At 41.2% G+C, this 27,917-nt stretch overlaps 1 protein-coding gene across 6 annotated transcripts in view; it reads right to left on the bottom strand.

The window, feature by feature from the left end:
- ADGRF5 (adhesion G protein-coupled receptor F5) overlaps positions 1-27,917 on the bottom strand; it is a 112,432-nt gene that overhangs the window by 22,044 nt on the left and 62,471 nt on the right. For all 6 annotated transcript variants that reach the window (XM_062186236.1, XM_062186237.1, XM_062186240.1 and 3 more), the window contains exons 4-10: positions 13,761-13,931; positions 10,018-10,194; positions 9,782-9,891; positions 7,916-7,974; positions 6,929-7,071; positions 3,177-3,398; positions 1,922-2,125 (exon numbers count right to left, since the gene is read on the bottom strand). In XM_062186236.1, the coding sequence (XP_062042220.1) occupies positions 1,922-2,125; positions 3,177-3,398; positions 6,929-7,071; positions 7,916-7,974; positions 9,782-9,891; positions 10,018-10,194; positions 13,761-13,931 (1,086 nt within the window). The remainder of the gene's footprint in view (positions 1-1,921; positions 2,126-3,176; positions 3,399-6,928; positions 7,072-7,915; positions 7,975-9,781; positions 9,892-10,017; positions 10,195-13,760; positions 13,932-27,917) is intronic.

The following is a 27,917-nucleotide window of genomic DNA, read 5'->3' on the forward strand; positions in this document are numbered from 1 at the left end:
GCAGAGGCTAAATTCATCAGAGGACCGACTGTGCAGGTCTCAGGCACCTGGCTCTGTGGCAGGAAATCTATTGTTCTGCAGTCGACTCAGCATGCACTGGGCATTGGCAGTGTCCAGAGAAGTGACTGCCAGAGAAGCACCACAGACTTCCTGGTTCCTCTGCCAGAGGGCGAGGTTTTTTCACCTCTCAGAGTTGAAAGCTTCTAAGTCAGTACCAGGGGAATTGTGCAAGGTCTTTCTCCATCTGGCAGTCCCTTCAGGATGCCTACACCTCCACTTCCCTAAAAATCAGGGAAGTGACTAAACAGCTCACACGTTAATATTTTTGACAGTTGCCACATGCCTTTCCCATTCGTCTGGGCAAAGTTCAATATAAATGGTGCAGTTGAAAATACTGTGCAAAATAGATGTCACCGGGAAAATGTGCATGTAAACTGGTGGTCTTTTTTATCTTTTACTATAAAGTATAACCGAATAGCAAAAGACTGGTAAAATAAAGACTCACAACACTAATGTTTTTCATGGACAAAGCCACATTTTGCTTTAAAGATTCTTTTTCCCTTTAAGGGTGAACACACAATACTGTTGCTTCTTCTTCTTTTTTTTTTTTTTTTTTTTTTTTTTTTTTTTGACAGGCAGAGTGGACAGTGAGAGAGAGAGACAGAGAAAAAGGTCTTCCTTTTGCCGTTGGTTCACCCTCCAATGGCTGCCGCGGTAGCGCACTGCGGCCGGCGCACCGCGCTGATCCGATGGCAGGAGCCAGGGGCTTCTCCTGGTCTCCCATGCGGGTGCAGGGCCCAAACACTTGAGCCAACCTCCACTGCACTCCCAGGCCACAGCAGAGAGCTGGCCTGGAAGAGGGGCAACCGGGACAGGATCGGTGCCCCAACCGGGACTAGAACCCGGTGTGCCGGCGCCGCAAGGCGGAGGATTAGCCTAGTGAGCCGCGGTACCGGCCACAATACTGTTGCTTCTTAAAAGAATTAGATCTTGTTTTACAAGGTTTCCAACTACAAAACATTGTGTTAGTACCAACCAGCTGGTTCCAGCTCTAAGTCATTGGGAATGGATAATATGGTGTGACCAAGATAAACACTGGTCTTAGGAAACAAGAATTATCTTGAGTCCCAATTCTTTGTTTTCTTTACTCATTGTGACAACTTTGGGTAAGTCATTTCATCCGCACCTCAATTTTCTTATTTGCAAATAGGAGGCAAAAATACTAGCTTCAGTGTTGCAGTGAAGATTAGATTTGATTAGAAGAGGTTAATCATACACTCTAGCTGAGTACAAGCCAGAGTCAATATTGTTGTTTTAATTTATCCTTGTTATTATCATTCATATTTACAAAATGGATGGTGGGGGAACTTTAAAGGTAAGATCTCAGATCTACAGCAAACGCAAACAGGATCAGAAATTGCAATGGAACACTTGAGAGCAGAGAGATACTAAGCAGAGGAAACAGGAGCAGAAAATACCGAATGAGTGAGAATCCAAAGACAGAGAAGTGAGAAGGACAGACACCAAAAGAAGAGATGCAGAAGTGAGAAGTGCCAAGTCAGACCTCAATGAAAAGTCAATGACCTCATCCCTAGCTCTTTGCTGAGAATAGAAAGGATAATGGAGATAACCTTTTTATAGGTTTGACAATGACGTGAAACTAAGTCATTAGGTTCATTCCCACTTGGGTCTTCTGCTACCAAGAATAGGACTCTAATCCAAGCATGACACTTGTAGATGTGTGTTTTGAACTTTTGTTCAACAGTGCTTGAACAGGCATCATACATTGTGCTTTTTCACAGTCTGATGTACAAAGGAAAGCAAACATCTGACATCTCTCCTCCACTGGGTGAATCTCCCATTTTTTACTTGACCAAGAGGCAAATATTAATTTGCAAAAGGACTTATCTGACATTCTTACCTGGAATGCTTATTTGCCCTTCCTGCTTCCATTCCACTTTGCTCCAATTAGCTTTATTTTCACTGCAGCAGTTCAAAGATGCAGGATTATTGTCACACATCACCTTCATCTCTTCACTTGCCAAAATTCGAATAGGTGCAACATGTATTTTTTTTCTGGACTCAAATTCAAAAATATCCAATACCAGTTTGCAAACATATTCACCTGCATAGGATACACAAAATCATTTATTATTGCTAAATATGTTTACCTTAGATGAATGATAGCCTCATCTCATGTATCACGACAGTGTTTCATGAAGCATCATTTTCAAAAGCATCTGATATTTGACCTACACAATCCTAAAGGGACATTCAGGAAGTGCAGAGGTCAATGCAGGTATTTCTGATGCCACAGGGTAAAGGGTATAAAGATAGCCTAAGGAAATGGCAGCACTGTTTGGAATTTTGTTAGTAAGAATAAAAAAAGCTTAAGAATAGAAGAAAAATTGGTAAGTCTTAGAGAATTAGAAAGACAAGATAATGTTGCTATCTCTTTTAACACTTTGCAAACTCAGAAGCAACAAAGATGAGATAGAACCCATGTGTCCACCTTCTCATGCAGAGACAAGGATATGACCCAGTTGACCTCTGGGTTTAAGTGGAGTTCTAAAATTCTAAAATGCATCCACTTCGTCATTAGTCTCAGTGAAGAATTACTACACTGTTTTGTTGTTGCTTGGAGTGGGCAGAAGAAGGCAGAGGAAGGGATGGCAATGCAGTGTAAAATTTAAGAGAGAAGGTGATTATTATTATCATAAACTTGATTTGGATAATGATTTCACAGGTGCACATGTATCAAAAACTTATTAAGTAGCAAACTTCACAGTATTTGAGGTTTATTATGTCATTTCCACCTCAATAAAGCTACTCTGAATTTTTAAGAAAGACATTGAAAATTGAATTAATAAAAATGTACAAGGGAACTTCCAATGGTTCATGGAAAAATGGAACTAAAAGATGAGTTAATTTTGGTGTAATGTTTTATTTACATGCACACATTTTTAATAACACTGAACTTTTTGAAGACTACTTGTATAAAAAATAATAAAAATAAATTAAAATTTTTGTCATGGGATTAATTTTTGATTCTGATAAACTGAGCCAGGGGATTTCTTTTTGAAGACAAAAACACAATCTACACTATTATATGACTTGCTTCCTTATGAACCCTTCATTCATCACCTCACACAGGTTGTTGTTGAATGGAAACCCACCAGCATCACCCCCCGAGATGTTGTAAATGGTGAGGCGAGATACTGAGGTCATGTTGTTGAGCACGGTGGTGTAAACTGAGAATCTACTGCTGTTCTGGATGTCGAAGCGCCTTTCTACGTGGTGCCAAGACACGTTGGAGGACATAACATCAGTTTCACACATCAGAATTACTGTATCCCCTTCAACGATGATTTCTGGTGTGACAGTGAACTTCGTTTCATCTGGAAATCCAAAGAAAAGATGTTAGGACTTCAAAGCAAAACAATGTAATCCATGCTATTCCTGATGCCACCACCACAGAGCTGCTCATGAGCAGCAGGTGTGGGGCTGTATTGGCTGAGACAACGTGTTGCCTTCCACCATCCTCTACAGCTGTGCCTGAAGCCCAATGAGCTGCAGCCTGCCAGACACTGGGACATGGTTTCCAGTTTGGGGTCTTTGCACTGTATGTCTCAAGGAACCTAACAGTACTTAATGGTAGTAATAGAGATATTTCAAAAATTCTGGATGAAAAATTATACATTTGCTTGCAAAAAAGTCACATAGGCAAATATAAGCTTCAAGTTGTTTTGTTATTGACTGGAATAATACCAACTGCTTCTTATCAATAACTGTTACCTCCTGCCATCGAAGGCTCTGACATAAATCTTTGAAGGAAACACTAATAAATTATTGATAATAAATAATTTAGTCTCCTGGGAAGATAAAAATATTTTTAAAGGTGTAATATCTATGAATCCTTATGATTGGGAACTTTGCTATGTGGCTCTTGGGAACCTGCTTAGCCTCACTGAGGCTCACTGAGGAGCAGCGAGAGCCACCTTGGGAAGTGACTTGGGGAAATAGTAGCTATTATTATTGTTTTGGAAGTCAGATTCTAATGAACAATTGCAAGTAAGTAATTCTGCAGGTAAAAATATAAACACAACATTTGTTATATTTGTGCACATTTTTATGAGTGTCCTTGGCTTATAAAACATGCAGGGGATATTCCTCTAAACTATGATGTCCTTTACAAGTTATGTGAGTTTAGAAAATTGAAGGAGCTGGGGTGAGGAGCCTCAAAGTGTCCTCTTCTGTGTGGGGAGTTTACACCCAAGCCGTATCCCCTACATACTATAATTATGAGAATAAAACACTATAAAATTGATTTGAGGTGGTATGATATTCTAACAAAAATATCAAGATACACAAATATTTCCTGGGTTAAAACAGGATTTTAAGAAAATGACATTGAGCAAGAAGCAAGATCATCTAAGGGTAGTTAAAGCATGAAATCAACTGAATTTGAAATCTCACAAACTTTCATTACTCACTGAATGTCCTCAAATAAATCTCTTACCCTCTCCAAGCCCCCATTTCCTGGGAAGTGGAGCTACCTCACTGGATATAGGAAGATGATATACTTGTATGTGGAAACACACTATGATTAACTACAGGCAAGATGTAGGCCATCACTATTTTCATTACTATTGTTGCTAATAAGGAAGATTGAACTTCCAGTATTACATGGTTAGGTAGAATTGGCCATAAATTTATCAGGAATAATGAAAGAAGAAGTGTTGTGGTTAAGGGACCTGGTGATTAATTCAGCATCACAAAGGATTAATATATGGCAAATCAGGTGGAGCTATTCAGAGTACTGCCATGTGCTCTTTGCAATGCCATATGATGAACTTAAACATAATCCTGATAACTAATTCATCCAAAAATGTTTCTTTCTTGTTCTCTTCTGCTCCTCAATCCCTAAATATGATTATAACTAGAATAACCTAAAGGAAAAACCCAGCCAACATGAATTTTTGGATGTCTGTTTTCTGAGTTAGCAACATCGACACTGTGGCGAACACGATGGTATTGGAGTTCCTCCATGGAATTACACATGACATAAGTTCATGCTTATTGACCTGTGCACCCCACAGAATCACTTTCTGGTCTTCAAAGGAGGACAGAGATTGATATAGACTCTCTGCAAAGGGCAATGTTGAATGCCATTCACAATAACTTCATTGCTCCTTGGAAGAACAAGTCATGGATAGGACCACAGTTTTGTGAAATGTATTGTCAGCAGTGTGTGCGTGTTTGCTTGGATTTACAGTCAGCTCATTCAGTATAACTTCTGGAATGTACTTATTTAAATAGTTAACTATCCTCGGCAAACTAGAATTTTTAGAAAAATAAATTATAACTGAAATTTGACTATTCTGAAGATTGTTATTGTATGCCCTCAAATAAAAGAATTTTTCATGCCAACAAAAGTGAAGCTGTTGGTTGGTGGGTGACATAACGGGTTGGGAAGGGGTGGCATTGCTGAGATTACCTGTGTGAGTCCACACTTCAAGGTCACGTATTCCTTTTTCTTTAATTTTCTGGGTTTTTTTTTCTGTCTAATCTATTTTGAATGTTTGTCATGCTTCCTTGTCTTGCTCCAGTTGTAGCACTTTCTTAATACTGTATATATCTCCTTTCTTTACTTAGTTTAATCATTTTCAATATTTTATTTTAAAGATGACCAAAAGTCTAAAAATACCAGCAGTGGATGGAAACAGAAAGGGTATAAATCTGCTATGATTCTGGCCTGACCCCTGAGCAAAGTTGCTGTTTCCTCCACTGGTTCCAATAGTCTTTCCAGTGGCTCCCTCATAATAGATTCCCAAAAGGAATTGCCTTCAGACCACAACTGCAGACCTGCAGTATCCAATATATCTGCCTGCCAGTCCCTGTCCTCCAAACCTCTACCTGGTAGGCTGTGCTTACTACCTATCAAGTAACAACATGACCCCCTACCTACTAATACAATAGAGCCCAACTCTGAACTCCATTTGTCAAATGGGGAGGAAGTATCAGCATTTACCACTGTTATATGAGATTTTAAGCAGTGGCTCTCAAAGCTTCCATGCATTAAAATCACCTGGAGGGCTTGTTGCACTACAGGTTGCCCTGGTAGGTTTAGAGTGGACCCAGAAATGTGTCTTTCCTGCAAGTTCTCAGGCGGTACTGAGGTTGGTCTGAGAGGCACACCCTGAGATGAACTCACCTCAGACAACAATGGCCCCTCAGTTGGTACATAGTGTATTTTATGGATAGTCCGATTCCTGTATAATGTTAGTTTTACTTTTTTGGATATGCTGGATACATTAATTTATTATTTTTTAAATATTCATTCATATTTATTGGAAAGGCAGAGTGAACAGATACAGAGAAAGGGAGACAGAGAGAGATCTTCCATCTGCTAGTTTATTCCCTCAATGACCACTATAGCTCTGGCTAGGCCAGGCCCAATCCAGGAGCCAGGAACTTCATCTGGTTCTCCCACGTTGGTGGCAGAGGCCCAAGTGCTTGGACCATCACGCATTGCTTTCTCAGGAACATTAGCAGAAGCAGAGCAGCCAGGACTGGAACTGGCACTCTGGTATGGGATCCTGGCCTAAAAAGTGGCAGCTTAACCTACCCTGTCAGAACACTGGACCCTGAGCATATTAATCTAGAAATTCCACAAACTCAGAAAGGATGGCACTCCCTCATAAATTGCCTGATTCCCTCTCCCCCACACCCCAGATGCAGTGATATTATCCAGGTTGGGTGACATTGGCTTAAGATGGAGAGATGGCCCTGGAAACTGTAACTGGGATGCCTCTCTCCACAGAAGACATCATAACATAGTTTCCTAGGCTGAAGCATAGTATTGAACACCATTACCGTACCTAAGTAGAATTTGCTTTCAGGAAAAAGGTAGAAATGTTTTACTTACTACTGGTGACTGCTTGGAAGGAATTATAGTCCATTTTGTAGGTCTGATTGAGGTTCTGCACGACTTGCTCGTTGGCTTTATGTATTAATTCAGGTGATACTGTTGTTGTTGTGACTTCATACTGTACAACCACACTTCCTGGCCTGCAGAGACCAGACCATTCAGTTCAATAAAGCAGTAACCAATCGGGAAGAAGCTAGATCCTTAGGGTTTATTTGCATAGGGAAATAAACTAGCAGGGACAGCCTGTGTACAATGATCCTTAGGGATTCACTGAAATAATCTGTTTCCAAGCTCTAGAAAAAACCCAAGACAGGGCTTGCATCCACAAATGTGTGTGGACAGGTAACCAATGAAGAAAGTTGGCGGATGGGGACTAGTGAACTGAGTCACAGAGGCACTCATGGGGAGGCAGCCACAATGCAGAAACTGTGGACAGCTGTCACATAACCAAGGCTGGCCTGGGGTTACCAGATATACTGAATGTTATGTAAAGCCAAAAACCTGGATGTTCCTGTAGATGCCTGATTTTTAAGAGGAGCACTTGGATGAAGTACTGTGCAAACCCAGTTGGAGCTGCCATGACATCCACCACCAGGGGGAGCAGTTCACTGTGCAGCCTGCAGCTTGATGGTTCTGATGGCTGCCAGAGTCTGCATCTGAAGGCATCATTGCATGGTGTTGTCTCATTTTTGTATTTAGAACTTTCTAAACTACAAACTTATGCCATATATTCATTTGAAAAATTCCTGCATGCATAGAATGAACATGAATCTTTTTTCCCCTCCTGCCTTTTAATTAGATGTACAGGTAAGGCATGAGCTACTATCATTATTTTCTCTCTCTTCAAGTTGCTAGAATCTGATCTTAGTCTCTACCTCCACCAATATCTCATGGAGAGCATTCCATGTAATGCCCTTCTAATGAGTTTTTCTTCCTTCACTTCCCTGCTGTCAAATAGAAATAAGCAAAACAGAGCATTCTTACCTGAACCCTGTCACAGTCACCAATTTGAAGCCTGGTAAAATTCTGTAACCCTTCCAGAACTAGAAAATAAAGAAAGAGGACTGTCATGTACCCAGGTCTAGTGAGAGATATGTCAAAGATCTGAAACAGAGTAAACAGTGCATATTCCTTATCACTCCCACCTAGATATTTTATTATCCCTGGCATGAGCAGATCTTTGAAGAAGTAATTCCCAACTATAGCTGTTAGTCTCAGTTCTCTGGAAAGCAGATCCTAGATTAGTTGGCACAGTACTTAGCACATTGCAGCACATATTACTCAAGGAAATGTCTAGGAAAGAAAATGGTGAGGCAGTAGGAAGGCAAGAAGAGGCATCAGATCCCAGTGAAAGAGACAAAGAAGGAAGGTTGTATGAAAACATCTGAGACCGAGGCTGAGGTTCTCTAACGCCTTCAAGGGAATCCCTATATCCGCCAACTTGATGTGTTCATTCATTGACAAGAAACACCTTAGATGGTGATGCATTGCAGGCAGCATTTGGGGCCCTTGCTCAATTACATTTCCTGTAGTTGGAGGTAGATTTTAATGGTGGTTTTACCCCCACTTTGTTTCTCTAAATAACAAACCCATAGGAGATTCTATTTATACAAGTTACATTTATAGGGGTTATAGTATGTTAAGTATGATGCCAGGTGGGTTTTACCCAAAATAACCATCTTTCCTTAAAAGTATATAATTCAGTGTGTGGTATTTATGAAGAGGGTCCTTTCTGCTGGACAGAACTATTCCATGCTGGATATGTCAATCATATGTCCAAGAGGTCTTCTGAATCATCACTTTTTAAAAAATTTATTTGAAAGGCAGAGTTACAAAGAGGCAGAGGCAGAGAGAGAGAGAGAGGATGAGAGAGAGAGAGAGAAATATCTTCCATCTGATAGTTCATTCTCCAAATGGCCTCAATGGCCAGGGCTGACCCAGGCTGAAGCCAGGAGCCAGGAGATTCTTCTGGGTCTTCCACCTGGGTGCAGGGACCCAAGCATTTGTACCATCATCCGATGCTTTCTCAGGTGCATTAGCAAGGAACTCAATCACAAGTGGAGCAGCTAGAACTTGAACTGGAGCCCACATGAGATGCTGGCACTGCAGGCAGCAACTTTACCCACTACACCACAGGACCAGGCCCCAATCATCACTTCTTAAAGGCAGCCATGGAAAGTGGCAATACTTGTATGGCCCAATGGGATAAGGAGGCTGCTCCTGGCCTGAGTCAGTGGCTCCACTGCCCAGAGATGTAAAGAAAGTAATTTTGTTGGCTCACCTTTAATAATTGGTGCCACACTAGTTGGGAAGTTCTGTTCCAAATTAGTTAACTCAAGCAAAGCATTTAGGTCTAGATTAATTAATCCAATGTAAAGCATGTTGAACAGTGTCTGGCACACAGTTAATACTCATGGAGTATTCTGTATTTTCCCATGAGTGAATTTAAATATATCTTATGAGTGTCTAGCAATCTCTGGTGTACAGTGGATTGAACCCTCTGTGCTCAAAAGGTATTAGGGTTTTCATCCATGTGGTATGCAAAAAGTATAGAAAGAACCAATTGGTTCATCTACATCAGACTCAAGAGCTCTCTATAGGCTTCAGAGAACTGATGCCAGCAGATTTTGCCTGAATCCATCCTACCTAAAGAGGTTCTACCTATAGGTCAATGCACTATCACACTGCCCCCTGAATACTGTTTGATTCAAATATAGATGGGTATGACTAATTTGAAATCAACATTCATAAATTTTGAATGATCCAAGCAAACTGTCCATAGTGAATGCTATGATGTCAGATCAAGCCTAACAGCTTGTTGATTAAGAGGGTCTTGGGGCCAAAACTCACGGCTGTTTCCAAGTCAGTCTTGTAGGATCTGTACAAGGCAGAGGATGTGTTCCTGAGATCTTCTTGAAAGCCCACATTTAGTCTGACTGACATTCTCAGGGTAACATCCGCTGAAAATCACAGGGCAATATTGAAAACCCTATGTTAGCACTTGAGAACACACAGAACAGAGAAATCATTTGCTTTGGCTGATATTAAGTAGCTACTCAACAACCATTTAATGAGCAGTTACTTACCTCCCTGGAGCTGGCAAAAAGGTCCATTCGGAGGCAGTTCTTTAAGGCAACTGCAATGGTGTTCTGGGTAGGAGCTCTCATGCCTTTGACAAGTGAGATTATGGAGGCACCGTTCCTGTGGCCAACCGTAGCCTCTCTCACAGGAGCACCAAACTTCGTTTCCAGCAGGTCTGCAGACTATCATGAACCAGAACAGTAGGGAAGAGAAGGGGTCACTGTCTTTGCATATTCAGACTATCAAATATCTGTACTTGTAACAAATCTTACCTTGACTCCTTATTTCTTTTCTGCAAAGTTCGATATTCATGTATGCACATATGTACCACCATGTTATTTTGAAAGATGACTGCTGTGACTGAGATGTTGAGTAACCTTTTAGGTGAGAATGCCTGATAGTAGATACCTACCAGATGTTTATGTTGAACCATCCAGTACATTGTTCCCAGATTCCTGGACATAGAGTGTGTATAACCAGCTGCAAAATGGCTCCTGTTCATCCTAGTTTCTGAGTATTAATACCCTTTTGGAATAGTCTCTTACATTGTATTTGGTTTGGTCTTGTATGACTAATATGGCGGAAATGATGGCATGGTATCTCTAGGGATTAATTATAAAATGTACTGTAGCTTCCCTCTTTGTATCTCTCTATGTGTCTCTTTCTCACTCATTCTGGGGAAGCTGACTGTCTCGGCATGAGGATAATCAGGAAAGGCTCACAGGGCAAGGAATTAGTTCATTAGCCAGCAGCTAGTGAGGAGCTGAGACCTGCCAAGAACCATAGGAGTGAGCTTGGATGACCACTTTCTAGCTCCTGAAAGACCCTGAGACAGATTCATCCAGCTACACTGCTCCCAGATTTCTGACCTTTGGAAATTGCAGGATAATAAGTATCTGTTGATACACAATGCCAAGTGTTAGGATAATTCACTGTGTAGCCATAGATGACCAATATAGAGTGCAAGCAAAGTTTTGCCTATAATATTTCAAGTCCAATATTAGCAGCCCCAATATGCTCTGAAAACAGAGTGCTCTGAATCAATTTCTAAAACTGGACCCAGGTCTCATCACTGGGAGCTGTTTGTTCTGAAAATGGGTGCCCAGGCATAGTCTCAGAAGGTGCCTCTGTAAGGGAACATCATCACACAGTTGTTCCTGAGACAGAAGGGACAGTGAAGTCCTAGTGATCCCTGAGACATGCAGTCCCATGTTCCAGCAATAGGTTGGAGGGAGAAGGGTTGGGGAGAAGAAGTCAGTGCTGTCAGAGAGGGTAGTGTGCATCAACCAGAGAGTATTTTGAGGATAGCCAACAAAAACTCCAGGGTCAAAATCTGTCTTCCTCACCTGAAATTCCATTTTTAATCTCTTTCTTTGTTGCATGGGAGGTTTAAGGGGGAATAGTTGAAGAATGCTTGACTCCCATGTAGAATGAAAACATGTCTTAGGAGGGTGGTAAAAACTCTAATTTTTAGATTACCTACAATGTTCCAGGTATTGTTTAGTGTTGTACATGTAGTACCTGGCCTTAAATATCCTGTATTATAATTATTACTAAAAATATGATTCTTGAAAGGATCATAAGGTAAGCTGTTGGAAGAATGCATGTGAGAATGGGAAGAGGGAGGTGGTGAAAATTTGGGTTCTTAGGCTTAATGACAGTCAATAGTCCAACTTTCATTGCATTCCCCTTTCCATTCACTCCTCTTGGTGGCCAACTCTCCCTACTTTTTCCTGCTGGCCCTGAATTTTCCGAGCCTCAGGAACACTCTGCTGTGTTGAAGCATCCATTCTGTCAGATCTCTTTCACAATTAACTATCAGAAAGGATTCACCCCCTCAATGTATCAATGACCAGTCTTTCTGGAAGAAGCAATTAAGCTTTCCAAGAGCAATCGTATTTCAAAAGAAATCTGTTCACCTGCATTTCTAAAACGGTCTAAATAGTGGAACTCCTTGATGTCTTCTCTAGTAGACATCTAGATCATGGAGAGCTGGTTAACTCAATAGTTCTTTTTAAAGAGTTTGTGTAAAAATGAAATGAAATGAAAGCTAAAACATCTATAGTTCTTGTCATAATGTTCATTTTCCATGATTTTTGTGAATACCACATATATCTATTATCAATAATCAATATCAATATGTCTATATTGATATCTATATTGAGTAGATGTAACAAACTCACAACTAAATCTCAAGTGATCATAATCACAAGTTGGTCAATGAAAACAAATAATTTAACATTTTATGCTCGTTGGCCTGTTTTATATACCAGATTTTCTTTTCTTTTCTTTTTTTTATATTTTTTTTGACAGGCAGAGTAGACAGTGAGAGAGAGAGACAGAGAGAAAGGTCTTCCTTTTTCCATTGGTTCACCCCCCAATGGCTGCTGCAGCCAGCGCACCACACTGATCTGAAGCCAGGAGCCAGGTGCTTCTCCTGGTCTCCCATGCCAGCGCAGGGCCCAAGCACTTGGGCCATCCTCCACTGCACTCCCGGGCCATAGCAGAGAGCTGGACTGGAAGAGGAGCAACCAGGACAGAATCCGGCACCCTGACCGGGACTAGAACCCGGTGTGCCGGCACCGCAGGCGGAAGATTAGCCTATTGAGCCGTGGCGCCAGCCCAGATTTTCTTTCTAGCACCACAAAGACATTGAAGGTTTCCATTATGAGAATTGCAACAATAATTTATTTTCCCCATAATTAATTAAAATAATTAATTAATTAATTAATTAAATTAATTGGATTAGATTAATTCCCCATAATTAGGGGAATTAATTTCAGAGACAGAGGATCTATGTTGAGTGAGACACTGAGGGACGTTTCCCCTTATGTTTTAAAGTACCCCCTTTTGAAAAATGCTCTGTGGGAAAGAGCTAACAAAACCATTTGGGAAATACTGCATTAGCCCACCACTGTGGGGGGAAGTATAATGCACATTGACACCTAACTGGAAAACCACTAACTCAAGGAAGTTGTTAATCATAGAATTTGATGGGAAATGGAATCAGGTTCAAGTAGCATATATTCATAATCAAACATTAAAATGTATGGAATGACATTGGGATAGACTAATATTTGACAATTCAAAAATAATTTTGACAACAAGAATTTTATTCTTTACTCCTTTTTAGAATAATAAAACACAGCAATTATTAGTGCTCTCCAGCTTACAGAATTTTAAATTCTGTAAAAAAATTACCTTTTACAAGAGGAAATTGCATCTCAGAGCTTCTATGGGATAACAAGTCTCCGGTGATTATCCACTGAGACATAGTGGAGCTGGTATGACCTAGAAGAGACTCTGTAACCAGAAAGTCCCATCCGTGGCCTGAGAGAGTCTGCTTAATGCCTTTTTCTGATACAAGTTTGTGCTTGGTCTTTACTTCCTGACCCATGATGCCAAAGAGAGAAGAATCTGCTACTTTATTGAAATCCTGAACCAGTTTTTGGTATATCTACTGATTACCAAGGGAAAGAGGACCCAGTTGATTGTCATGAAGGCCTTGGCCACATATTGGGACCATTTTATGACAATCGTTATAGAAACCATCAGGGAACCATCTGGTCACCATTTAAAATAAGAAAATTCATCTCGGGTGGCTATGAAGTCATAAAACAGCACAACAGGCCTGTTGAGTCATTTCACTTCCAGCCAGGTAACATGGTCTAATACCAAGGAGTCAGATATTCTCCCTCTTGCTATGTCCCATCAACCACACCAAAGCAATTGCTCTCCTGGTACTCACCTGTTGTCACCTCTATGCTCAAAATGTCAGCAGCTTGGGCACTGCTGTTTCCTGGAATTGGAAAACTAAGGCTGCTCAGGTAGGCTTTGATAGGCTCCAGGAAGGATGCATTTTCAAAACTGATCTCAATATCCACAGTGTACTCTTCAGCTGCAGGACTGCTAGCAACAACTGAAATGAAAGCACAGGAAGGCTGTGAGAATTTAACCACAGGAGAGGGAGAGAGATTATAATGGAGATTTCAGCAATAACAGGTGCAAGTGGATGTTGGGCACATCTGCCCTTATGAATTTCTAGTGAAAAATTTCCTTTAAGAGAAAGAGGAAAATTTGTCTAGTCATCACCAACTACTGACCACCCATTGTGGTGTCCAAGGCCAAGGACAATTATGCATAAGATGGACAATAATGGAGCAAAAATGGAAACAGAAATAATTAGTATTGAGGCTCTAGCAACCATTTAGACAATAAATGATATTTTCCTGACATACATAAATGAATGTGTTTCCTGCACCTTTCAGTTCACATACACATATTCCTTTTTCAAAAAAGGATTTATTTATTTATTTAAAAGGAAGAGAGAGAGAGAGAGAGAGAGAGAGAGAGAGAGACTCCTTACATTTGCTTATTCACTCCTTAAATGGCTGCAATGGCCAGGCGAAAATTGGGAGTCAGGAGCTACTTCTGCCTCTCCTACATGGGTAGCAGGGGCCCAAGCACTTGGGCCATCTTCTACTTTCCCAGGCACATTAGCATGGAGTTGGATTTTAAGTGAATCAGCAGGGACTTGAACTGGTAACCATATGGAAGCTGGTGTCTCAGATGGTGGTTTAACCAGCTGGCCCCCACATACACATATTTCAAGAGGCAAACCATGCATGCTTGAAGACCTCTAGGAAAGTTATATGGTTAAGTCCCTTTGCACTTAGTCTATGGATAGAACATGCGCTCTCCATTCTTTTTTTTTTAAGTCAAATAATGATTTACTAATTTCCCTTAGATTTGAAAAAGGTATTATTATACATAAATTTATATCTTAGTTAATTAGCATATACAATAAGAAAGAATTATATTATCTAACACAAGATTTCTCTATCTTAGCTCTATTGATGTTTGGCACTAGATAATTCTTTGTTGCTTATTGCTATCTTGTGTATAAAAATATGATGAATAGCAGTGTCCTATAACCTCTTCCAAGTTGTTATACTCAAAATGTCTTCAAACTGCAAAAAATCCTTAGCTGACAAACTTGGTCCTGTTTAAGTATCACTATATTAACAAAAGTCATTTATCAATTCTCATTCTTAGAGTTGAGCTTTATGACATTCCCTTGAGATTGTCAAATGAACAAAGGGGCCAGCTATGAAATTTTATCTAACTCAAAAAGAAAGAAGAAATAGAGCATTATCCTTATTTATGATTTCAGAGATTATAATGAGTAGAATTAAATGAACTTTAAATTGTAATACAAACTCCAACCTAACCACTCTTTTAGTGTTGGTCCAAAGTAAAATATCTGTTATGTGGATCAAGAAAATTTCTAAGGATATAAATTATTTTCCTTTTCAAATTTTTTTTTTACAGAAAATCAGTTGAGTGTATATAAAGTAAAGATTTCAACAGTTTGCCCTCACATAGCAACACAAAGTGAAAAATACTGTTAGAGTACCAGTTATAGCATTAAATCACAGTGTACAGCACATTAAGGACAGAGATCCTACATGATATTTTTTTAAAAAAATTGATTAATTTTCTATGTAATTTCCAATTTAACACCAAGTTTTGTTTTTCCATTTTCAATTATCTTTATATACAGGAGATCGATTCAGTATATACTAAGTAAAGATTTCATCAGTTTGCACCCACACAGAAACACAAAGTGTAAAAATACTGTTTCAGTACTAGCTATAGCATTACTTCACATTGGACAACACATTAAGGACAGATCCCACATGGGACGTAAGTACACAGTGACTCTTGATGTTGATTTAACAATTTAACACTCTTGTTTATGGCGTCAGTAATCTCCTAGGCTCTAGTCATGAGTTGCCGAAGCTATGGAAGCCTTTAGGGTTCACCGACTTCGCTCTGATTCTGACAGGGTCATAGTCAAAGTGGAAGTTCTCTCCTCCCTTCAGAGAAAGGTACCTCCTACTTTGATGGCCCCGTTCTTTCCACTGGGATCACACTCGCTGAGATCTTTCATTTAGGTCTTCTTTTTTTTTTCCAGAGTGTCTTGGCTTTCCATGCCTAAAATACTCTCATAGGCTCTTCAGCCAGATCCAAATGCCTCAAGGGCTGATTCTGAGGCCAGAGTGCTATTTAGGACATCTGCCATTCTATGAGTCTGCTGTGTATCCCCCTTCCCATGTTGGATCATTCTCTCCCTTTCTGATTTTATTAGTTAGTATTAGCAGACATTAGTCTTGTTTGTGTGATCCCTTTGACTCTTAGACCTATCAGTGTGATCAATTGTGAACTGAAATTGATCACATGGACTAGTGAGATGGCATTGGTACATTCCAGCTTGATGGGATTGTATTGGAATCCCCTGGCACGTTTCTAACTCCATCGTTTGGGGCAAGTCCGATTGGTGCTCTCCATTCTTATTCTACATTTCTACTGTTCAGAACATGGGAGGTGCTCAACAAAAGTTTGGTGAATTAGAAAGTAAAATAAAAGATGTTCAGTTCTTCATTGCTTTTCCAAATTGTTCCCAGGTGGTTCAATGTTTGCCATTCTAAATGGGTGATATTCCCATTCCCAACACATACACAGCCCAGGCAGGCAAGACCACACATATACACATACACAGTGGCACTTCAAAATTCATGGTAAAGTGGAATTAAAAGATAAATTTACTTTGATGCAAAAAATTTTGAGATTCATGTATAGTTAATTTATAATACACATTTTTCACAAACTTTCTGAGGATCTCTCATATGCATGGATTTCAAATATATTTTTAAAAATTATTTTCATTTTATTTAAAAGGCAGAAGGAGGAAAGGAGGGAGAGAGGGAAGGAGGGAGGAAGAGAGAGAGAGAGAGATCTTCCATTCACTGGTTTACTCCCCAAATGCCCTCAATTGCCATGGCTGGGCCAGCCAAAGTCAAGAGCTCAGAACTCTGTATGTGTCTCCTGTGTAGGTGGTAGGGTCAAGCACTTGAACCCTCACCTGCTGCCTCCCAGGGTGTGCATTAGTAAGAAACTAGGATTGGAAGGGGATCCAGGACTTGAGTTCAGGCACTCCAACATGGAATGCATGCTTCCCAAGTGGTGCCTTAACCACTGCATGAAATAAAGGCCTGCCTTGACTTCTATTTTTTTGTACCAAAATAAACTTACATTTTAATTCCAGTTGTCACAAATTTTTCCAAAAACTCACACACACACACACACACACACACACAGTCTTTGTCCTTTCATAGTTGGTTCTTTGTTCTTTCATAGTTTCCCATATTACATCATGTCTAGACCAATAATTGTAAGCTTCCCAAGGGCAAGAACTGTTTTCTTCCCTTCTCATGCCTTATTCATCAAGCACAGAGCTCACTACATACAGAATACATACTAAGTCAACTTATTACAAAATTGGTGACTGATTCAGGTTGCAAATTCACCTCTCTATCACTGAGAGAATCTTTGATCCAGTGTTGACTGGAATATATAACTGGAGCAGAAGTCATGGGCTCAGTTAGCAGTGAATGAAGAACTTTGGAAGAATAAGACATTTTACACAAGAGCCAGCACTGTGCCATGGTAGGCTAAGCCTTTGCTTGCAGCACCAACATCCCATATGGGCACCGGTTCATGTCAAAGCTGCTCCCCTTCAGATCCAGCTCTCTGCTATGGCCTGAGAAAGTAGTGGAAGATGGCCCAAGCCCTTGGGCCCCTGCACCCATATGGGAGACCCAGAAGAGGCTCCTGGCTCCAGACTTCAGATCAGGCCAGCTCTAGCCTGGCCATTTGTGGAGTGAACCAGTGGATGGAAGACCTTTCTCTCTGTCCCTCTCTCTCTCTGTAACTCTACCTGTTAAATAAATAAATAAATCTTAAAAAAAATACAAATTTTAAAAAGGACATTTTACACAGATGCGTTGAGATTATTGTTTTGTCGGTTAAATGAAAGATTAGCGAATGCAAAAGTATTACTATAAAATTTAAGTCAAATTTCTGATGTATTTTTATCATAAAATAAAAATTATGTCTGTTTTCTAAAAAGGCAAAGAATTTTCCCCTAATGTAAGATTTGTTTGCAAAGGTTTGAGGACTGTTGATCTGAACCACTAAAACAGATTAGGTTCCTTAAAGGAATCTCCAGTTGTTGAATGTATACTGGAGAAAGTGGTAATTTTTGTTCACTTGGAGTTCTAAGCCATGCTTGTTTTATGGGGTTATTTCTACCCATTAACCTTGTTGATAATTTCATTCTGGAGTCGTTCAACTTGCTGATATTAATTCAAACTTTTAAAAAGTTTTGTGTAGAGGTTGGCGCTGTGGCAGAGTGGGTAAAGCCACCACCTCTAGCACTGGCATCCCATAAAGTGCTCTGGATGCTCCACTTCTGATCCAGCTTTCTGCTGTGGCCTGGGAAGGCAGTGGGAGATGGCCCGAGTCCTTGGGCCCCTGCCTCCACTTTTCTGTAACTCTGCCTTTTAAATGGATGAATAAATCTTTTAAAAAAGAGTAGATTTTCTTAAAAATGAAGAATGCATTTTAGGATATATTTCCTCTCTATATAATGGACTTTCAGGTAGATTCAAGTGACTTCTATGACCTAATGTATGGGGCCAGCACTGTAGTGTAGCTGGTAAAGCTGCACCACCTGTAATGTAGGCATCCCAACACCAGAATGCCCGTTCAAGTTCCAGCATCTCTGCTTCTGATCCAGCTCCCTACTAACGCACCTGGAAAGGCAGTGGAAGGTGGCCTAAGTGCTTGGGCCTCCTGCCACTCATGTGGGGATGGGAGACCCAGAAGAAACTCCTGGTTCTTAGCTTCAACCTAGCCCAGCCCCAGCCATTCTTAAAAAAACAAAAAAACAAACAAACAAACAAAAAACAACTTGGCAGTTTCTTAAAAAAAAAAAAAAAACAATATGCAATCAGTCTATGATGGTCCTATGACATCACCTCAAATTTCCTGTTTCCTTTCTGGTTGTCAAATGCGTTTTGTGATGAAAACAAGCTTCCTAGAAGAACTGCTCATCATAGTTTGTGTAATTCTACCTCTGGACATATTTTGTTGTTGCACCTGGGGAACACTGGCAAGGAGGATGGCTATGTGGTATTTGTGAGATCCGTCTCAGAACACATTTTCTTTTCCTGAAAAGTAGTGCAGCAGGGTTTATTCCCTCCAGAAGATTCACTGGCTTCAGGATCCTGTTTTGCTGAAGCCAAACTGCTCTCCTCCCAGGAATGTAAACAGGATTTCCTGGACGGTGGCTGCCCTCGAGGTGGGTGGGGTTAGTAACAATCCCCTATCCCTCACTTCATCATCTGTGGGTTGCATCCCAAGCTCTGATTCCAGCACAGTCTCCATGCCTGTCTGAGCAGAAGGGCACGGCTGGCCCCTGAGCCCACCTCCCTGTGTTCTTTTCAGGTGTGACTGTAAAGCAAGCAAATGTCTGGTAAGCAAATGGTGATTCGTGGAAGTCGTCACTCTCCATTCAAACCAAGGCAATTTCTCTGCTCAGATTTTACCTGGAGCTGAGCCATAAGCATAAAATGTTGAGAGGAAAGGCTCCTGCGGCTTTAGCAAGTTTGTCTATAGGATTCGTGCAAGTCTTGACTGAAGCACCACTTCTGAGGACCTCTTTTCCTACGTAGCTTTTATGCTTTTCAACAACTTGTAAGAGTTTCAGAATAACCCTCAGCCTAAACATCACCTCCCACATAGGCTGCTACGAATGAGAAAGCTGTATTAGAAAAGGAAATGTCTTTCCTTTGCAAACAGCCAGCTCCTAAAAGCAGACTCAAAAACACCATTGTCATCTGGTCCTTTGTGGGCTTAACCTTGGAAATCATCTTTCCAGTGATCCACCAACTTTGTTGATGATCAGGTACACCCAGGAGATACTACACTCAGGTGTCTTGACTCAGGTGAACCAGAGTAGAATCTTCATGGGTTAGGTAGAGAAATATGTACTATTTTCAGTTCCTACTGGGCAAGTTGATGACCATGAGGTTTGAGTCTAATGTTCTAATCCAAATGAAGAAACAAAGAAGATAATCTCGGACAGTCGCTATTAGCTCCTACTACTCTTTTGCTTTTGCTTTGTTTTCTTTTTCAGGTACCAACTATGCAAACAATCGGAGCAAACAATCATGCAGTCTCCAAATATATTTATGTGCTCCCGTTTTCCCTCTTTTGCCCTGTGGGGGGAGCTGATACTTGCTCAGTCCTTCTCTCCAATGATACTGGATGAATGGAAGGAGAGCATAATGAAAGTAATGCCAGCAATAGCAGGTGCCATTTATCCTTAGTGTGAACACTTTGCTTTTGCAGAAGGAAACACTGAGATCCAAAGAGCTGAAGCCACAATATTAGCACATATCAGAGCTGAGACTTGAAATCTCATTTTCCTGACTCCAAAGCCTGTTTTCTTCTAAACATTCCCAGCCATAACTCAAATGGAAGAAGACAGCAAAAATGACCACTTTGTAAACTCCTAAAGTACTATAAAACACATAAAGTATTATTGTCAAATATGTCTTTAGAACTTTGTGCATAATTCCTAAAGTAAATTTTAAAACAAAATCAAGTTCAAACACAAATTCATTAATTTATTAATAATAAATCTAATAATTATGTAAAACAATTTAATTCTGTTCAGCATAATAAATGTCTTAGAAACCCACATTCAGGAAAAATGCATTGTGACCCTGCCTGACAGATACAGATTTTGACATTAAATCTTGCTAGTTTCATGAGTCTATTCTTTTTTTTAATTTATTTGCAATTTTCTACTTTTTGAGTGCCTATTTCCTGGCACTGTTCTGGGTGTCAAGCCAAGCCTTCTTGGCTCTTCCATGCTTATGCTGGAGGCAAGTGATAAGGTTAGACTTTTTTTGTACTTTTATTTAATGAATATAAATTTTCAAAGTACAGCTTATGGATTACAATGGCTTCCTCCCCCATAACTTCCCTCCCACCCACAACCCTCCCCTCTCCCGATCCCTCTCCCATTCTGTTCACATCAAGATACATTTTCAATTCTCTTTATATACAGAAGATCAATTTAGTATATATTAAGTAAAGATTTCAACAGTTTGCACCCACACAGAAACACAAAGTGAAAAGTACTGTTTGAGTACTAGTTATAACATTAAATCACAATGTACAGCACATTAAGGACAGAGATCCTACATGAGGAGTAAGTGCACAGTGACTCCTGTTGTTGACTTAACAATTTGACACTCTTATTTATGGCGTCAGTAATCACCCTAGGCTCTTGTCATGAGTTGCCAAGGCTATGGAAGCCTTTTGAGTTCTCCGACTCTGATCATATTTAGACAAGGTCATAGTCAAAGTGGAAATTCTCTCCTCCCTTCAGAGAAAGGTACCTCCTTCTTTGATGACCTGTTCTTTCCACTGGGATCTCACTCGCAGAGATCTTTCATTTAGGTTTTTTTTTTTTTTTTTTTGCCAGAGTGTCTTGGCTTTCCATGCCTGAAATACTCTCATGGGCTTTTCAGCTGGATCCAAATGCCTTAAGGGCTGATTCTGAGGCCAGAGTGCTGTTTAGGACATCCATCATTCTATGAGTCTGCTGTGTATCCCACTTCCCATGTTGGATCAGTCTCTCCCTTTTTTTTATTCTATCGGTTAGTATTTTCAGACACTAGTCTTGTTTATGTGATCCCTTTGACTCTCGGTCCTATCATTATGATCAATTGTGAACAGAAATTGATCACTTGGACTAGTGAGATGGCATTGGTCTATGCCACGATAAGGTTAGACTTTAATGTCTAAAGTTCCATAGGGCACGGAGAAAAATGTTGGGGGGTATCAGGAAACCGAGGGACACAGACAAGAGAGCTAGGATGTTACTTTCTACGGAATGGTTGGAAAAAACTTTCCTAAAGAGGAAACTTTGAGCATGGTCTGGGGTGAAGTGAGGGGAGAATCAGCAGCGTCTCTGGATAATAACCCTAGGAAGAGTGAACAAGCCTGAGACAGCAGCCCTCCTGGCTCGTTTGGGGAATAGCAAGAAGACACCCTCTGGCTGTGAGTCTTTCCTTCTCCTCTAGATCCTAGAATGGTGTCACAGATGTGGCATGAGCCCCTGAGTTTAAGGGACACAAAGTCAAACACAAGAGCAACAGGAGCTGTATGGGTGGGGTCAGAAGCACAGGCTGCTCACTTCCCCCCGACAGGTCAGGCCCAGTGTTTGGGATAAGAAATGCCAATCCCTGCCATCCCTTCCCTTCCCAAACCCTCATAGCCTGGGAAGGCAACACTTTGTCCTGCCCTGATCAATAAGGCACCACAAGGGACAGAGGACTGCTCCTCCGCTTCTCTCTGTATATTTTCAATGCCCCTCCAGCCTCCTCAGCTGCCCCTGCACCACCTCATTCCTGACTGCTCCATGTGTTTTCCTTTTCTCAGGCTCCTTTACTCCTGGGGTTGTTTGTCTGGATTTTTCTGGCTTGTTGATGCCCTGGCATGGAAGGTAGCAAATTCCAGGTGTCACCAGTGTTTCAGATGGAGGCCTATCTGCAGGCCCAGGAGGTGCAAACCAACCAGGATTTCCCCCCTCTCCTTTCCCATAAGTCACTACCAGCCCCACAGCACTTATCTTAAAAAGACATTTCTGGAAAGTTGGCTACAACCTGCGGCTAGCAACACTGGGTCTTAATCACAGCTGCTTAAGCAAACAAGATGACTTTTGCCTGGCAACACTAATGGAAACTACAGCGTCTCAGAGTCAAAGCCCATGTAGATGCATAAATTAATCTTCTACCTGTTAGAGAATGAAGCCTGCAGACTTCACCCAGAGAAACTGGGTTGATGGAGTTTTCACCTAAGGGAACAATGCCTCTTATCTCTGATGATTCGACTCTCTTCTTCCTCCACTTTGATCTCAAAGCAAGTAAATCCTAAAAAATACCCATTCTTCGCTAGTTCTAAAGGGTGCCAACTTGACAGTACTGTCTCTAGCCTCCTGTGCCATTGCCCAGCAGACACAGTTAAAAGAGTCTGTTCTCCTGTTAGGTTTCAGAAAGGTTTGTTCACACAGAGAAAAACCGCCAGAACCCCAGGGTATGGCCTGTCTGACAGGTGTGGACAGAGGAGAAGGTGAACACACTTGATTATGAAGCCTGTAGGAAAGAGTTGATTCCATTGGCTCCATATACTCAGTTCATCAGACTTAACCTGTATACAGTTCTTTCTCTCATGAAACAAAGATGCCATGTCATTCCTCTTTTCTCTGTAAAGCTGTTCCAAAAATCATGAAGAATCATATACAAGAACCAGAAACACGTATTGAAAACTGTGACTCTCAGCTGGGAACCAGAGACATCAGGGTGGAATGCCTGCTTACCTAGGAAGTTCATTTAAACTCTGAGTCATGCTTTGTTCATCTGAAAATGGAGTTGGGATCTTATATGAAAACCTCTTGCTAAGTGTCTGGCATTTAGCAGCCAGTAGTAATAATGTTTGGCTAAAAAAAGGGGGGCAGAGGGGTGGCGCTGTGGCATGGCAGGTTAAAGCCCTGGCCGGAAGCACCAGCATCCTATATGGGTGCCGGTTTGAGACCCAGCTGCTCCATTTCCGATCCAGCTCTCTGCTATGGCCTGGGAAATCAGTAGAAGATGCCCCAAGTCCTTGGGCCCCTGCACCCACATGGGAGACCCGGAAGAAGCTCTTGGCTCCTGGCTTCTGATCGGTGCAGCTCTGGCTGTTGCGGCCATCTGGGGAGTGAACCAGTGATGGAAGACCTCTCTCTCTGTCTCTACTTTTCTCTGAAACTCTGTCTTTCAAATAAATAAAATAAATCTTTAAAAAAATAATAAGTTTCACTAGAATAACCAGTGATTACATTCTGTGCAGATGTGTGTTGGTGAGTAAAGAAAAACTAATGGTAATCTGATCAGGTATCACTTTTGAAATAAACAAGAACTTTAGGAGTGAGTGTTTGCCAAGTGGTTTAGATATATATAAAGTTCGGTACGCCCACATCCCACATCAGAGTTCTTGACTTTGAGACCCAGTTCTGCTCTTAATTCCATCTTCTTGCTAATGCACATCCTAGGAGACAGGGAGTTATGGTTCATGTGCTTGGATCCCTGCCATTCACATAGGAGAACCAAACTGAATTCTTATTTCCCAGGGGTCTGGAAAGTTCAACCAGAGGATGGGAGGTCTTTGTCTCTTTCTCGCTCTCTCTTCCGTTCAAATAAAATAAAAATTTTAAAAAGAAGGAATAACATTAATCAGGAATTTTTTAAAAAGCAAAACACTCCTAGCCCTCTATGTCAAAGCCAATACCAAATCCACACACCAGCCAGGAAGTGTCAGTCCTTTCCTCTCATTCCCCCATCATCACTACTTACCCAGAGAACTAAATGCTACTTGTCATAGGTATGAAAACCCAAAAATCTGTCCTCAGTCTGGCAAGAGCACAACATTTCCTGGACCCAGATCAGAAGGGGTCAGCACACCCAGACACCCAGGTGCCAGATCTGCAGAAAGATCAGGATTTGCACATCAGCAGCCAGCAACCTGGTATGGTAGGAATCTCACTCAGACTAAACAGGTGTGAAAAATTTTTTGGCATGGCCAATGAAGGGTTTGGACATCCTGGACCTCCCTGTCCTGCTATTTCACCTCTGACCAAGCATTCTTTTTGAAGCCAAAGAAGAAGCAATGGGACTTTCCAATGTAAGGCCCAAGACACTTTTCCCAATCAAGCTCAGGAACTTGGAGTAAAGAACTTAGCAAATTTAACAGAACTGAGCACTTGTGTTACTTCTAAACAATCAAAGTCCACGTTCAGTCTTCTGTGACAATCTCCTTTAAAGCTAACTTTTGAGCTTACGGGTAAACCTCCAGCATAAGTTTTTCCTTCCAGTCTCTACCTGTGGCCTCCCTAACACACCTCTCCCAAGTCCATCCACCTCTGTAGAGTCAGGGAAAACATTGATTGCCTTCACCTCATTTCACATCTGGGTCCACACCCTTCTGTTCCTTTTCTCAAAATGCCCTTGGTAAATATTTTCTCTGCTTCCTTCCTACCCTACACCATGGCAGGGGATGCATCTCCAGGCTGCTGAGCCTCCTAGTCAGTCTCCAAAGATTTCTTCATGTAATTCCTTCAACCCTAATCACTTGCATCATTTTCATTTAAGGTGAGTTTCATTAGTCGCTCCTCTGTCACAGTCCCTCAGCTGACCTAAGATCCACTTGCTGATGTGATCGCAACTTAATTCTGCATTCTTTGGCCCACTGTGATTTCCCTCTGTTCTGCAGCAGCCATTCTGCTTTAGCAGGGAGCTCCACTGTCTGCAGTGGGCGCCTGGGTGTTTATGCAGGTGCATCTTCCTCAGTGGTGTTTTGGACAATTTCCTAACGTGCCAGTACCTGTGCCGCTCATCCTCATGCCTTTAACCACAATTTTCTATGTGCCAGTGGTGCATCAGACCTTTGAAAGGCAATATCATTCTTACTAAGAAATCGGTTGGCTGTGGTTTTGTTTTTACCTTTTTATAAATGGTCAAAAGAAGAAAATAAATAAACCCCAGATAATTCTATTACCATTTCTAAACTAATGTGTACATGACATTCTCCAATCCCCTCCATAATCCTGTCAGGAAACAACTGTAAGATATGTGTGTGAGTGCATGTGGTGTGTGTGTGTGTGTGTGTGTGTGAGAGAGAGAGAGAGAGAGAGAGAGATGGATGTGACACCTACCTACAGGTTACCTACATAATATATGTACAGCCATCCCTCAGTATCTGCAGTGAATTGGGTTCAGGACTTGCTACAGATGCTCCAGTTAGATAAAGCAGAGTATTATTTGCAATATCATCTACATACATCTTCCCTTGTGCTTTAAATAATCTCAAGATTATTTACAATACCTAATAAAATGTATGTACTATATAAATAGGTCTTATACAGTATTGCTTAGGAAATAATAAGGAACAAGAAGTCTGCACAGATGAAATTTCTGAGTATTTTCAAACTGCAGTTAGTTCCATGGATGCAGAACTCACAAATAGCAATGAAAGATTGTAGGTATCAACAGGTCAGTTAGGCTATGGAACAGACCATTGTTACTTGGGCAGAGGTCCATGGTGTGCTAAGAATAAATACCAGAATTGCTCCTACTTTTAAAGATGACTGCATTCCAAACCTTAAAGACTGGGCCCAGTGACTCAAGAGGAAATTCTTGATCTAATTCTTTTTCTCTTGGAACAAGAGAGGCATCAAGGTGTCAGGAAGGGCAATGGGTGTGCATGTGAAAGGGAATACCTCTCAGAAAATCACAGCCCAACCCTAACACCTAACAATTCACACACCGAGAAGAAAGAACCCAGATACCTCCCTGTGGCATCCTGCCCATTGTAACATTCCTATTACCTTCTTTTCTCATTTTCCTGGAAAGTCCTGCTCTGAATTAATCGCAACTAACAGTTCCACTCTCCAGGGACCCAGCTCCTGGGCCTTCCTATGGCCATTTCTCACTTCAGTGGTTTTGTAAAAGTACCAAGGCCAATACCTTTTCTGCAGATGATGGATCGATTTTTTAGTTCCCTCTAGAGGGCCAAGAGAACAGATGACCATGTCTAATAAATGGAAAACATGTTTTTCATGGTGATTTATCATCGACGTGATTGTTTTTGATGAAAGCGTGCCTGGAAATTTTTTTGGAAAAATCCTGAGATGTAGAAGTGGTTTCCTCCCCAAGGGCTGCCCCCTCACACTGTCACCATGGGTCATAAACAGCTGAGTTCAGAAGTATGGGAAGATGTTTCTTTGACAGCTGTAGGGTCACCAATTGCCCCAGAGGAAGCTGGCGGCCTGAGCCCTAGAAGAAATTGGCAGAAACCTGGAGAAAATGGTTGGATTTTAAAAGCCATATCACCAAAAGGGCAATCTCTGGCTCTGTGCTTTTTCACAGAGTGTGAAAGAGCTCAACAGGTTGTCAGTGTGAGGCAGAGGTAAGGATTCTGGCTTTAAAACACAGCACATCTGGGTTGGGTTGCTGTCCACTCTGAGAAAGAGACAGAAACACAGAGAAGGATATCACAGGGCTAATGAAATGAAGGCAGAAAGAAAAGAAGGGGATCCATGAGCATTTCCCGAACCTAGTAAAATGTGGTCAAATTCTCTTGAAAGCACTGGGTCTGGTTGTTGCACCATGAGGGCTCTAACAGCCCCCTCTATTCTGATCACAGGTTGCACATGCTCTTTTGGGCAACCTCATAACTCTTGTCAACCACACGACTACTCGGATCAAGTCTCAGCTGCCTGAAGATGTGACAGGTTATGAAGTTTTACCCCCTAGAAATGTGGTACAGCCATGAGACCAGCAGAGCCTTGCCAATAGAAACTCAGAAAGAGGTATCTATGACATGACATGCAAGATCTTCATTTTTTCATTAGAGAAACTTCACTGGATGTGAGACAATGGAGATGAAATGAGTTCAAGGGTGTTCACATCTATTTGGGATGGCCAAAAGGAAGTAAAATAACTAATATGCACTGAGACAAATCTTAAAGTACAGAAATGTTTCCAGGGTAGTAGAGGCCATCACTGTGGCACAGTAGGCTAAGCCTCTGCCTGCAGCATCGGCATCCCATATGGGTGCCGGTTTGAGTCCCAGCTGCTTCTCTTCTGATGCAGTTTATCTACTAATACCTAGGAAAGCAGTGGAAGATGATCCAAGTATTTGGTCCCCTGCCAAGCTTCTTGGGCCCTGGAAGAAGTTCCTGGCTCTTGGCTTCAGAGCAGCCCAGCTCCCACCATTAAGGCCATTTGGGGAGTGAACCAGCAGATGGAAGAACTTTCTGTCTCTCCCTCTCTCTGTACCTCTACCTCTAAATAAATAAATAAATAATCTTTTAAAAAGAGTATGAGAAACTCAGGAAAAGCAGTCCCTGGTGGTCTGGGGAGTTTGTGGGAGACCTTGCACAGCAGGAGCT

This window comes from Lepus europaeus, chromosome 3 (genome assembly GCF_033115175.1).
Source record: "Lepus europaeus isolate LE1 chromosome 3, mLepTim1.pri, whole genome shotgun sequence".
Taxonomy (NCBI): domain Eukaryota; kingdom Metazoa; phylum Chordata; class Mammalia; order Lagomorpha; family Leporidae; genus Lepus; species Lepus europaeus.